At 45.4% G+C, this 14588-nt stretch overlaps 1 protein-coding gene across 1 annotated transcript in view; it reads right to left on the reverse strand.

Moving 5' to 3' along the window:
- Window positions 1-10414, reverse strand: part of LOC113920429 (WD repeat-containing protein 49-like) — a 42555-nt gene extending 32141 nt beyond the window's left edge. The window contains 3 exon segments of the mRNA XM_027590681.1: window positions 1457-1608; window positions 8765-8870; window positions 10179-10414. Of these exon segments, the coding sequence (XP_027446482.1) occupies window positions 1457-1608; window positions 8765-8870; window positions 10179-10414 (494 nt within the window).
- Between the last annotated feature and the right edge of the window lie 4174 nt (window positions 10415-14588).

Consider the following 14588-nt stretch of genomic DNA (forward strand, 5'->3'; position numbering starts at 1 on the left):
GCCATGTTTGAACCATGAGGCTATAGTGATGCTCCTAGTTTTAGTATGCAGAGGGTCTGAAAGTTCTCAAAGCGGAGGTGATGCGCCCTGCCAGCCCTGCCAAGACCAGGGGCATGGGTGTGACTTAGCCCAAGGCCACTGGGCCCAGGGAGGCAGAGCCCGATCTCTCTACCGCTCACAGGTGCCCCTTAGGAGCTCTGCAGGCTTTGGAGAAGGAAGACCAGACAATGTGCCTCCCATTGTCTAGTTAAACAAACGAACAAAAAACAAACAAATTAAGCTCTCTTTCTCCTTCCACCTCTCAGACAGACTTTTGGCCTTCCAGGGGGAGGAGCACCACACTGGGAGAAGGCAGGGGGCCAGGCATCCTGGATGCCCCCTCCTCATCTCAGGAGAGAGACGTTCTAGCCCCAGCTCTGCTCCTGACTCCCTGCTTGACCTTGGGCAATTCATTCCCTTCTCCAGGCCTCTGTTTGCTCATCTGTAAAACCGCAGCATTGTACTGGATGACTTGTGGGTGCCTGGGAGGCAGGATTTAAATTCTTCAGTAAGACCAGGCCTTCTCAGCCTAGCAGAACAGGGACAGGCACTGAAGTGGACATTCATGCTAAGGGGACGAACGTCTCCATGACCTCCCTGAGTGTGGAAAAGGCAACCAGGCCCCCATTTTCTTTTATTTTTTAATTTTTTTTTTTTAGATTTTATTTATTTATTTGAGAGAGAGAGAGAGAGCACAAGTGGGGAGGAGAGGGAGAAGCAGGCTCCCCGCAGAGCAAGGACCCTGATACGGCACTCAGTCCCAGGACCCCGGGATCATGACCTGAGCCGAAGGCAGACGCTTAACCAACTGAGCCACCCAGGTATCCCAGGCCCCCATTTTCCTGGCCATGGAGGACATGAAATGTGGCCCGGCGAAGGTGTGCCAAGGAAATCCAGGGGGACTCATTGCAGAGGAATCTGGGAGATGGGTCTTGAAGGCATTCAAACTCCCTGACACTGAGGCCCTGGGCAGGGAAAGCCCACTAAGGGACGCTCCCTAAGGACCTGTCCAGCACCGGGGCTCGTGCTGTCCCTGAATGGCTACCCTGCTGGAGGGACAAAGTCTCACATTAGGCCACTGCCGCGGCAAGTGGCGTTGATGCTTTCAGACCGAATTGAAAGCCCCCAGGCTCTACCTTCACTAGAGAGGTAGGGCCAGTGGGTCTGTAAGGGCTCAAGAGGTAGATTCCAGATTTTCAATAATCTAAGGAGGTGGTGCTGGAGTAATTAACGGGAAATGTTCAAGGGAGCTCAGCAAATACATACTGCGAGATAAAGACATGGGGGCATATAGCTCGGGAGCTCACCCAGAGATTGAACTGTGGACGGTTCCATAGGAGGTTGCAAGCAGCTACGCTGGGCCCTGCTCTACCCTCCAGAGAGCTGAGAGCTGGGGGCCAAGAGGGTAACCTCATACCTCAGTCTTAGGTGTGGGAGTGCAGCCGTGTCAGTGGCCACACACAAGGCTCTGGAGTGGGGGAGATAGAGGCAGGCTGTGAACTCCCCCTTAATTCCACTGGCTTTGGAGGAGGCAGTAAACAAGCAGCTGTCGGTCTCTAGATCCCAGATCTGAGGGAATGAGGGAAAGAGGAATTGGAGGTCTTGAACAGACTGCTTTGCTGTGTTTGCAAAGCTGTCACCTGTTGGGGGGTCTGGTTAGGACTGACCAAAATTTAAATACTGCCCCACTCCCCCCCTCACCAAAAGGGAAATGTTAACAAAGGGCTTCCTTCGCCTCTGCATTTGTAAAGGAAGGAGAAAGCGGGGCCCTTTTTCCTGAGCCCCTCTGCCATGCTGAAGCTGCCCAAGGAGAGGAGATAGCTGTGGCCAAGCTACCCTGGAGCTGAGCTTCACCCCCCACCACAGGGAGTGGCCAGCGACTTCTCCACTCCGGACCGTCTATCACAGTGGAGGTTTGATACCGTGGGTCTGATGTGTGCACAGAGCTACTTCTATCCCCTAGATATGTTCCCATTTCTTCATACAGTTCCTCAAAATCCACCATGGGGGAGATATTTGGAGGGTTCAGGGAACAAACCTCAGTGTGGCTATTGGTTAAGAACATGGAGGTCCAGAACCCCCCTGTGTGGGTTGGAATCCCAGCTCTACCACCTAATGGCTCTGTGGCCTTGGCCAAATTACCATACTCCCTTTCCCTCAGTTTCATCTGTAAAATAAGGAGACTAATAATAATGCCTTTCTTATAGGATTTAAAATCTTAGAGATTTTTGGGGCACGTGGGTGGCTCAGTCATTACTGCCTCCGGCTCCGGTCATGATCCCAGGGTCCTGGGATTGAGCCCCACATCGGGCTCCCTGCTCGGCCAGAAGCCTGCTTCTCCCTCTCCCACTCCCCTCGCTTGTGTTCCTGCTCTCACTCTTTCTCTCTCTCTCTCTCTCTCTCTCTCTTAAATAAATAAATAAAACTTTTAAAAATAAATAAATAAAAATAAAAATAAAAATAAATAAAATCTTAGAGATTTTTAAAATTAATACAAAATAGTGTTTAGCGTCGCAGCTAAGCCATAGTGTAATGGTATATGATTAGAATGATAATATTATTGTTAATCATTTGTTAGGATTATTATGTAAGCCATGCCACAGCTCTTGTATTATTTTAAGGTACTGTGATCTGATGAGAGCTGCAAGGGATGGCCACATCCCTGGGGAAGAGCAGATGGGCCAAGTGTAAAACTGGGAAGATCGAATAATCACGAAGACAGCTGTCGTTTAGTAAGCTGACATGCGCCAGGCATTGTGTTAGATGCTTTCCATGCATTATTTCATTTACTCTGTTATGGGTTGAATTGTGTACCCACCCCTGCTCGCCCAATTTGTATGTTGAATAACCCCCAGTATTTCAGAGTGTGCCCTTCTTTGGAAATAGGGTTGTTGCAAGTGCAATTAGTTAAGAAGAGGTCAAGCTGGAGTAGGGTAGATCCCCAGACAATATGACTGGTGTCCTTGTAAGAAGGGGAAATTCAGAGACAGACACAGAGAGAGGGAGAAGACCATGCGAAGATGAAGGCAGGTGTCAAGGTGATGTTTCTATAAGCCAAAAAATGCCAAAGGCTGCCAGCAAACCACCAGAAGCTAGGACTGAGGCATGGAACAGACTCTCCTTCAGCTTCAGAAGGAACCAACCTTGCTGACTCCTTGATTTTAGACTTCCAGCCTCTAGAACCGTGAGACATAAATTTTCATTCTTTAAGTCACCCCGTTTGAGGCATTTTGTTACAAACAAATACGATCTTAAACCAAGGTTGGGAGGTAGGCATAATCCATTGAGTTCCGGCGGGCTTCCATGACTCTCCCCTTACAGATGCAGGGAGCAGCTAAAGAGTCCTTCTCAGGCTTATCTCCCTCCAGAGCTGCACTAGAAAATCTGACTAAACTGGGTGGGATGTACTTGGATGGGGCTTCTTTCCCCTCCTCCACATCTCCTGGAAGCAAAACAGTGATCAGGAAATTTGAAGCCTTTACCCATAAGCCAGACTCTTATTTGTTTTATTTATACTGTTTATTTTCCTGAGTTCTCCCCAGTAGGTAGCAAAGTCATTTTGAAAGTTCTAGTGTGCTTTTCCATCTGTGACTTTAGGTCATGGTGTAAAAGGCAGGAAGCAATACACTCTGGGAGGTCAGTATGGGGGTGACAGCAGTGATCAGAGTAAAATAATCCCATGGAAAGGTGACCCCAAGGACTACTTATTTAAGGGGCATCTCCCACTCCTTTCTGGAGTATTGAATTGTTTGAAAATGCTCATTTTCCTGGATAGAAAGGTAACACACACAGTTTTTTATCAGTCACTTATACCACAAGGGGAATCCATTCATCTGGTAATTTCTTCTTAATTTATGCAATAATGTTACTGAAAGAGAGGAAGGGTTTTGTTTGTTTGTTTGTTTTTAAAGAGAGGAAGTTTTGATGAGGAGGAAGATGAGGTAATTCCGGAGGTTGGAGAGTGATCTTAGTTGGGGTGCTATCAAGGGACCTTTACGAGGTCTGGGAAAGGGAAAAGTAGGAAGCAACTCTTCCTACTATTGTTGAGGTTGAATCAGCAAGTTGGCGTTAAATCACCAAAGTAAAAGTAGCTACAACAAATTATCATCACTGACTTAATCTCTGGTCTGTCCAGCACCCTCCTGTCTTCTGTTAGAATTGCCTCTCTGATTGCAAGCAGTAGACAGGACAGCAAAATCTGGTCAATCTGTGTCTTCCCTTAGATTTTTCTGGCTGGAGTTGACAGTGAAGCTGGAGTTGGGTTGTGAGTTCAGACTGGGCATCAGTGGTCCCAGCCATTTGGAAGGAGATAGCCTTGCTGCACTAGGAGTCAATATCAGTGTGCACCAAGGAAGTGTAGGCAGAGAGCATGGGAAAAACAGTGCCATCTTTGAACCCAGCTGTCCATGAGGCCATCTGTCTGTTGATCTGGTTTCAATAACCAATAAATTCTCCCTCTTTAGCTTAAACTACTTGAGTTATATTTTTGTCTCTTTGGCTCAAAAGAGTCTTACCTAGTAAAACTACTCTGTGATGAGCACAGTTCATACATTACCTTTTATGAGCACAACTAATCTACAAGGTGGGTCTTTCTTCCGTTTTACAGAAGAGTGATCAATGTTCAAGAGAATTAAGTCACTGAATTCAGAAGGATTGAATACTTCTCCCTAAGTCATCTAGTTTCTGGTAGTTTCAGAGTTTAAACTCAAGTCTGTATTTCTCCAAAATGCTGTACCCCAACCCCCAAATGCACACTCTTCTGTCCACAGTGTAAAGGTGTTGCTGGGGAGTGGCCACCAAACTAAGGCATTTCCTGGTTTCCCTTCACCCAGAGTTATGAATTCAGTTGGTGGAGTGAGAGAAAGTGATGGTCATTTATGGCTGGGATTTTTAAGAAGAAGACATCCCATTGTCCTGGGATGACGAAGACTCTGAGAACCTAGGGACCTTGCATGAAGACAGCGTGGTTCTTGAATGGGAGAAAAAAAATGCCCCTCCCCAGGAGCACCAGCCTTGGGTATGACAGCAAATAGAACTAAATTTCTATTGTCTCAACTCATGGAAGATATAGGGTTTATTTGTTACAGTGGCAAGCCGTACCTTAACTAATACACCATGCTGTATTCCTTCAGGAAATAACTTTCTTTCTATGCTAATTTCTGTTGACACAAAACAGCCCTCTTTGTAGTGTGCAATATTAAACTCACAGAAAATAACAAGTGAAAACAGAAAACCGAACCTGTCACTTTATTCTCCTTTAGGGTAATGCCAGAAACTAGCAGACTCCTGAAACGTTTCATGTGTCCCCATGATTTAGAAAAGTGAAATATTTGGGCTGAAAAATCAATTCAAAGAACGAAGACTATCTGATCAGGCATGCTAGAAATTTAGCTGTTTGGTTCCTGGTTGATTACTTTTTATTTGATAGGAATAATATATTCTGAAATAAATTACACACCATATTTCCAAGATAGGATTTCAATATATTTTAAACACATTTTGGGAAGTGATTCAATATGCCTGAATCATCACAGGCAAGATGCTAATCTTGTAATCATGATTTTAGATTGGAAGAAAATGGAGAGGCACTAGGAAAAGAAAATAGGATAGGAGACGTGTCCTCACATACAGAATTATGATTATCTGATGGTGCCAGGTTTTGAGGGAAAAAAAAGCTCATTAAAAATATGAAGTCTCCAACTTTGTGGCTTTGGAGGATACCTTAGGATAGATTCGATTTTCAAAATAAATCAAATACTGAAGTCCATGAATCTTCTCATTTTAATCAAATTTGCTTGGAGGACTGAATTGAGTTTGGGTCCTGACTGCATCACTGACTGTGATCTCAACACCTAATTTTGTGTAAAATGTCCTCATGGTTGCCATGACATGAACTCTGAGTTCACTCTACAGGAGCCATGTCGGACCCCACACACAGTGAGAGCGCAGTCTTTGAGGCTTTTCTCCCCATTCCTCACTATTGCTCTCTTTTCCATCTCATCCCCTCCATGGTTTAAAATTCCATCTAAATGCTAATGACTTCCAAATTTATATCTCCAGCCCTGACATCTCCCCTCAACTCAGGATGACTCTACCCAACACATCCAGAACTGAGCTCCTGGTCTTATGCTCCTCTTCCCCACCATCTGCCCTGTCTCAGTGGGCTCTGGCCCAAAGTCTTGGCATCATCTCCCTTGACTTCTCTATCTCTCCCCTCCCCCTCCTTTACAAAATAACAGTTTTATTGAGATATAATTCACATCCCACAAAATTCGCATTTTTAAAGTGTACAATTCAGTGGGTTTTAGCATATTCACAGAGTTGTACAACCATCACCGCTGTCTAACTTCAAAACATTTTCATTATTTCAGAAAGAACCCCCATACCCATTAGTGGCCACTCCCTATCCCACCTTACTGCAACCCCCCAACAACGACTAAACTAGTTTCTCTCTCTGTGGATTTGCCTATTCTGGACATTTCATATAAATGGAATCCTCCAATACATGGCCTTTTGTGACTGGCTTTCATGTAACATAAGCTTTTTCAACACGTATTACTGCTTCATTTCTTTTTGTTGCTGCCTAGTATTTCATTGTATGGATATACCACATTTTGTTTATCCATTTATTTGTTCATGGACACTTGAGTTATTTCTACTTTTTGGCTGTTATGAATAACGTTGCTCTGAATATTCATATGTAAGAGTTTATGTGAACGTAAGTTTCCAATTTTCTTGGGTTTAAATCTGGAAGCAGAATTGGTGGGTCATATGGTAACTCCATGGTAAGCACTTAAAGAACCGCCAAAATATTTCCCAAAGTGGCTGCACTATTTTAAATTCCCCCTAGCAAGGTATGGAGAGCTTCAATTTCTCCACATCCTTGCTAATGCTTCTTATCATCTATCTTCTGATTTTAGCCATCCTAATGGGTGTGAAGTAGTAACTCATGGTGGTTTTGTTTTGCATTTACATAATGACGAATGATGTGGAAGATCTTGTCCTGTGTTTATTGGCCATTTGAATATTTTCTTTGAGGCAATTTCTATTTAAGTCCTTTGCCCAGGATAATTGTGTTTTATTGTTGAGCATACAGATTGTTTTGTATTGTAGACGCAAGTCCTTTATCAGATGTGTGATTGGCAACATTTTCTCCCATCCTGTAGGTGGTCTGACCACTTTCTTAATGGTGTCTTCTGAGGCACAAGGTTTTAATTTTGATGACATCCAACTCATTTATTTTCTCCTTTTGTCTCTTGTGGTTTTGATGTCGTATCTAAGAAATCATTCCCTAGTCCAAGGTCATGAAGATTTACTCCTATGTTTTCTCCAGAGAATTTTGAAATTGGAGCTCTTTTTACATTTAGGTCTATTGCCTTTGAGTTAACTTTCGTATATGTGTGAAGTAAGGGATTGAAGTCCTTGATGGAGGTGTAGGCAGGTTTGCTTTCTGCTGAGGCCTTTCTCCTTGGCTTGCAGATGACCCCCTTCCTGCCATGTCTTCACATGGTTGCCCCTCCATCTAAATGTGCTGATTTCCTCTTATTATAAGGATACCAATCATATTGGATTAGGGCCCCACCAATATGACCTCATTTAACCTTAATTAATTCTTTTTTTTAAAGATTTTATTGATTTGACAGAGAGAGACACAGCGAGAGAGGGAACACAGCAAGGGGAGTGGGAGAGGGATAAGCAGGCTTCCCGCGGAGCAGGGAGCCCGATGTGAGGCTTGATCCCAGGACCCTGGGATCATGACCTGAGCCGAAGGCAGATGCTTAACGACTGAGCCACCCAGGTGCCCCTAATTAATTCTTTATAGGCCCTGTCTCCAGATACAGCCACATTGTAAGCTACTGGTGGTTCAGACTCCAACATATGAATTTTGAAGGGACATGATTCAGCCCATAGCATCTATAAATCATTTATTATGTGTGTAGTCAGTAAGCTGGTTTATGTATCTATGCAAAGCAATGATACTGATCTGCCTGAGGCTTCAGCATTCCTTTGATTCAGACTTCTCTAAACTCCCACCCTCCGGCCCCATGACAGTTGAGAAAGAAAGATGGATGAAATCATGAAAACTTTTCATATTCACTGGAAAAGCACACGAAATGATGGATAAAGCAAATCAATAAAATTTCTAATTTTTTTTTTGGTATAAAAATAGTGCAATACAAAGGTCACAGGGCAGCTGAATTTTAGAATTGGGTAGGACCCTACGTATAAAAAGAGGTGTGAAGGCAAACAAAATGAAGGTGATGTTACCACGACCTCTACCAGGGCCAGAAGTGTTTAAATTCTAAGCCTTACAGACAACATTTCAGAAAGGGCCCACATGCCCTATGTGTATTGCAAAATAAGCACTAGTAGCAAGGGACAGTTACCTCCCCCATGTCCCCATTCCATCCCTTGCTCCCCCTCTTCATCCTCCAACACACGTTCTCCCAGGGGAATCAGGACAGCATGCAAACAGGGGCTGAGATGCTTCAAGGTTTACTCATCCCAATGAAACACCAGGTATAGAAAATTCTCTAAGACACTACCCTTCAGTTGACCCCTTACCTTCTTTTTCCAAAGCAAACCCTCAAATGTAACTACCATTTGAGTATCTGCTAATGCAGAGACCTCTAGAGCTGCAAAGAGGGGAAAGAAAACACCAAACAAACACATTCTCTATCCGAAACTGTTGGGCAATGCATCCAAAATGTGAAAGGGCAAAGACCTTAATAATGTTGTCGGTGGACATGGAAAATATTTTGTTATCCTCAGCAGATACATGGATGTAGATCATGGGAGCTGTGTGGCTTTTCAGCATACCTGTTGGTTTTCTAGAATGGAAAAAGAACAGATGAACACCAAGCAGTTTTAAGTGCTATTTCTAAATAAAAAATGCAAGACTAAACTTGGCCCGGATCTGGCAGTTCTATTCAGCCGGAGGAGGGTTATGTCTCCTTCTGAAATCACACAAGTATATATCTTGTGTGATAAAAGGACTGAAGCAAATAATACCCAGTTATAGCAGCACAACTCAGTGTGAGATGAAGCTCTGGGCTTTGTTTCTCCAACTGCTGACAATATCACTATAAAAGGAATAAACGAGGAAGAGCACAGGGTGGTGTGGGAATAGATTCTATGGCAGGTTGTTGCTTTATGCAGTTCAGAGTTAACAGTATTCAGATCTGGGGGGAATGTTTTTTTAATATAAGTTTATTTTAAGGAGTTCTGAGGGGTCACAATGCCCTCAGGGTCACAGGGCTGCCTGTGTAGGGAGAGGGTGGGGAGGTGGGGAGAAGGGAGGCAGGGCTGAGGTTGAAGGGGAGAGCCCAGTGTCATTTTATAACCACGTCACTGGAAGGTAAGCGAACTGTTCTCCATCATCAGACAAATGGGAGTCTAAGGTAATAGAAGTGGGTAGAAAATCATTTTTCTTTCTTTTTAGGCATCCGACGTTGTATTGAGAGCTATACGTGGATGACCTCATTTGTGATCTTTCTTATTACCAGAAGGGTAGGTACTCCTGTGAGCACCATTATCAAGGTGGACACTGGCGGCAACCCTTGCACAGGATCACTGGGCTAGAAGGTGACAGGGGCAGCATCCGATCCCACGTGCCCCCCGGGGTTCCTGGCACTGCCTCCGCAGCTGTCTGCTCCCGCTGAGGGGCCTGGGTCCCCTTGCAGGTCCTCCACTGTTGCCTAGTACAGAGACTCAGCGAGGAAGCTGGGCGCACCCTAGGTGACTTGCTCTTGTCCCCAAGTCCCCACTATCAGTGCACAGAAGACTACTCCCCATTTTCCACTCTCCTGCTGTCTTCAACACTGACCAACGGAAATGGCATAGGCTTTTAGAAGCAGCCCAAATTAGCCAATTCTGGCCTTACGTCCAAAAAGCTATTTACCTCCTCTAAGCTTCAGTTCCTTCATTGGTAAATGGGGCCAATGACTTGCTTATTAACCCCAAATAAAGAGTCTTTTGTGGCCACCAACAGAAGTTTCCCAGGCTGTGTGTACAGGAGATCGATTTTGGACAGGGCTTCTTAAATTAGCCTAAAAGGGAATTAGCGATCCCCTGTGTTGCTCTCATTATACTTTACTAGATCAGTGGCACTTTTGGTTGGAGAGAGAAAGAAACCTCACCCAGGCAGGTAAGGATTCCAGACTCGAATGATTCGATCCATTCCCCCTGTCAGCGGCAAGTTCTTTCTCTTACAGAATGAAAATGCCTTGACTCCTTTGCAGGTGCGAAAAACAGTTTGATCACATTCCGCCCGCCTTTGGGGCAAACTAAGGAATGCTTGTTCTCTTCTTGCCTCGACATCTTTTCTAACAGCCCTTGTCTCTTTCATCTTTTGCTTGACATTTGTTGTTCCCATAGTGCACCCTAAAAATATTCACAGGAAAACAAAACACAGCTTCTTAATATGATCAGTCAATTTTCTGACAAGTTGCTGATTTTTTAAAGGGCCTGGTTTTGCTTTCAGCGAGGACTACTTTTTTCTTTCTCTTTCACCCCCTGGTGTTACACCATGGATAGTCCGTAGGATGAAAACGGTTTCGGTAAGAACAGCAAGACTCATTTCCCCTCCTTCTCTAGAAAGAGGCAGAAAGGTGATCTGGGGAAAGGAGGAAAAGTGAAGAAGGCCAACTCATTCTGAGGAACCTGGCTTCTAATAAATCTTTACTGAGCATCAGGAACTCTGCCAGGGTCTCGCTGTACACGATTTTGTTTGAATCTCCCAGAAACTCAGTGAGGCAAGCACCTTTACCTCCATGGGACAGGTAAGAAAATATGCACTACGGGGGTTAAAAAACTTGTCATTAACAAGGCAAAGAAGTCATGTCTCAAACCCTAAATGAGGGCTCATTGAATTGACCTATCAGTTTCATCCACTGACTACTAACCAGCCAACTTTCTGCTACAATTATTTTGACATATATTTTTAGCCAAATGACTTTTTGGCTTATGAACCTACTGAACAGTAAAATCAAAACAGTAGCAGCATACTGAAGCAATCAAAGCTCTTCCTGTAGGTGTCAGACATAGTCTCACCAGATGATCATGAAGGAAATCCCCATCTAGCTTACCCTGACCTCCGACCTCAGCTGTGTCCAAGGTGGCTGAAGGGCCTCAGATGAAGAAGATGGAAGAATATTTCATCTTCCAGCCTCCCCCTGCCCCCACGCCCAAATAAGAATTCTCTTTCATGGTGTGTGATGTCAGCGATTACTTGAGGGATGATTGGTATTGTCTGGATGTCGTGGGTGTTATCACAAGTTACTAATTCAACTGTTTTCCAGGAGCAAGGAGAAAAGTTTGCTATTCGGGAAAGTTGGACCAAAGCCAGTGCATGCTTCAATTCATCTCAGGGGGTGGTGCTTCTTCAATCCAGCAGACTCTCCTGAAGTAGGACTCTGATGCAGATCTGCTGAGTTTCAGGAGAAGTGGGAAGTGTCTATTTTCATTGGAAACTGTCAGAATTTTAAAGTTTGGTGCACAGTTTCAAAACAGGATCCTGTTTTAGATCTCTCTGTGGCTGTTTGGCCCACCGCTGCCTCTGAAGATCTCTGGTTTGGGAGTGTGTTGTTGTGGGGGAGGACAGGAAGGTGTCTGGGAAGGGAAAGGGGGCCATCATCTTTCTACTTCTTCCGAACGTTTTTTCCTCAGAGTCACCTGACTGTTCTCCAGTCCATGAGTTCCATTTCCTAATGACTGGGTATGTGATTTCCACCTTATTTTGGGCTACAGTCTGAGTGCTGGGACAGTTTACTGATGGTGAGTTGACTTGACAACCCGCTGTCCACAGTTTCTCCCGGCAGTGGTGAAGGACTGGCTTGGGTAGGGCAGCTAGCTGGTCTCTCTGGCCGTGTCCTTCCCTTCCTCCTTTGGTATGCAGCAGGAAGGTAAACAGCCTTGAACTCGGAGCTCTTTCATCTGCTAGACAGAGGGGAGGGGAGGGTAAGCACTGAGTGCAGATAATTACTTAATACGGTGGAGTGAACCTGTGTATCTGGGTGAGCACTTGAAGTATCAAAGCAATGCAGCAAACCCTCCTCAAACACCAGTTTGACACCTTCACCCTTCTTGTTAGGAGCAAAGATCGGAACCTTCTAAGCAGGTGTGTCACTTTAATTTTTTTTTTTTTTAATTAGAGGGAGAACAGCCAGTTGATTTGCATGTATCTCTAGCAGTTCTCTTCCAACAGAGCCAGACAGAGATACATGTTTAAATGGTTGTCATGGAAACCAGAGAGCATGGTTCTCCCCCAAGGTCTGAAGGAAGGATGATGAAAAGTTTAAAGCAATCACCATGGAAACCTAGAGCAGATTCAAGGCAGGTTCTGATCCCCAGCACACTAACTAGCAGAGATTCTGTGGCTGCTAGCACCAGAGCTGACCCAGAAGCCACGTCCACAGTTCTGGGCTCCAAGAATCCCATGGGGTTGGCAGCGAGGTGGGTGTGTTTCCTCAAAGCTCAGACTTTGACTCTTCCTCTTTTGGGGTGGATCTTGGAGCCTGTCCTGCCCATCCTTCCTTTTATCTTATTCCTCCCTTCCATCAGTTTCCTCAGTGTGGCAGGAACCCACAGATCTGCTGTGACAAATGGAGCCCTGCCCAGGTCTACAGAGGGAAGACATTCAAGGCCCAGCCTTGGTTTCTCCATGGCCTCAACCAAGATGTATCTCCCTTTGATGTTCATTAATAACCAAAACGAAGTCAGAGATTCCAGTCTTCCATCACCTTGAGTCAACGACTGTGATTGAAAGCACGTCCTACAGAGGGCTCTGTATAAATCCCATTTAGGAGGGGCCCCTGGGTGGCTCAGTTGGTTAAGCGACTGCCTTCGGCTCAGGTCATGATCCTGGAGTCCTGGGATCGAGTCCCGCATCGGGCTCCCTGCTCAGCGGGGAGTCTGCTTCTCCCTCTGCCCCTCTTCCCTCTCATGCTCTCTGTCTCTCATTCTCTCTCTCTCAAATAAATAAATAAAATCTTAAAAAAAAATCCCATTTAGGGGTGGGGAGCTGGTGCTATAGCACCCTGTGGACGAGTGTGTGTGTGTGTGAATACATGGATACCTGACGAAAGCAGTGATGTGATTGTAGGACACTGTGGGGTCATGCTTGGGGGCCAGTAGATAGATAGATGCTATCTATTGATAGCACAGGAGGAAAATACTTGTCACCACAGAATTCTACTTTTCCTGGAAGGCAATGCTTCAGAAGACCGCTTGGGGAGAGAGAGGTATGTGGTGTGAATTCTAACCACAGGTCAGTCCATTCAATAAATATTTATTGAGCACTTGTTATGTACCAGGCACTCTTCCTAGCACTTGAGACACAACAGTGAACAAAACAGAAACCTCTACCTTTGTGGGGCTCACCTTCTGTTGGGCGAGGGCAGACCATAAACGACAAACAAGAGATCAGTTATATAGTCTATGAGAAGGTGATTGGATTTATGGATTTAGAGAAGAATAGAACAAGGTAAGGAAGGTTAGGAACGCCAGGATCAGGGGCTGGGCTCTTCCAGGATATGTATAATGAAATGGGCAAGGAGGGCCTCACCGAGAAGTGAAGCCTGAGCAAAGACTTCAAGGAGATGAGGGAGTGAACGATGTAGACATTTGCAGGGAAAACCTCCCAGGCAGAGGGAGGATCTGGTGGAAAGATCTTAAATATATTCCAGGAGATTGGTGTGAGTGGGATGGAGTGCCTGAGGGAGAGAAGTAGGAAACCAGGCCAGAAATATAAGGGCTGGGTTGACACACAGGGCCCTGGAGGACTTTGGCTTTTACTGTGAAGGAGATGGGGGCCAGATGGAGGATTTGGATGGGTCTGACTTCTAATTTTCCAGCATTTTTGGCGGCTGTGTGGAAAAGAGACCATAGGCAAGGGATGGAAGCAGGGAGAATGGCAAGGCTCTTGCGGTAATCCAGGGGAGAGAAGAGAGTGACTCCCACTAGATGGTATGGGGGTGGGGGTAGGGCAAAATGGCCAGATCCTAGATGCATCATGAAGGCAAAGCCAGCAGGTTGGACATGGGCTGTGGAAGAGAGAGTCAAGGTGACTAGTAGGTTTTGGCCAGAGCAACTGGAAGGATGGACTTAGAACCAACCAAGCTGGGGAGGATGGTGTGAGGGAGAAGATGTGGATCCGGGTTTGGATTAAATTTTGATGCCTATGAGACATCCAAATGGAGAGGTCTTGTAGAGAGAGACTCATGGCGGTTGGAGATGCCAGACTGAAATTTGGGGGCAGAGCTGGGCTAGACACCTGAGTTTGGGAACGGATGGCAATGGTGCTGGAGGGGTTCACTGAGGGGCTGATGGAAGAGAAGAAGAACAAGGACAGAACTCTGGGGCTCCAGCAGCAAGTCACGGAGACACGCAGGAACAAAGACCAGCTTTCAGTGGGTCGCAGACAGACTGCGAGGTGAGGCGTTGGAAAGAACAACGGCCGGCAGCTCTTTCCAAAGGTCTGGCGGCAAAGGCTCTCAGAGGCCCACTAGTCTCATGTTAGCACCATGCCTGAGAAACTACAGAGATGCTAA

Source organism: Zalophus californianus, chromosome 3 (genome assembly GCF_009762305.2).
Source record: "Zalophus californianus isolate mZalCal1 chromosome 3, mZalCal1.pri.v2, whole genome shotgun sequence".
Taxonomy (NCBI): Eukaryota; Metazoa; Chordata; class Mammalia; order Carnivora; family Otariidae; genus Zalophus; species Zalophus californianus.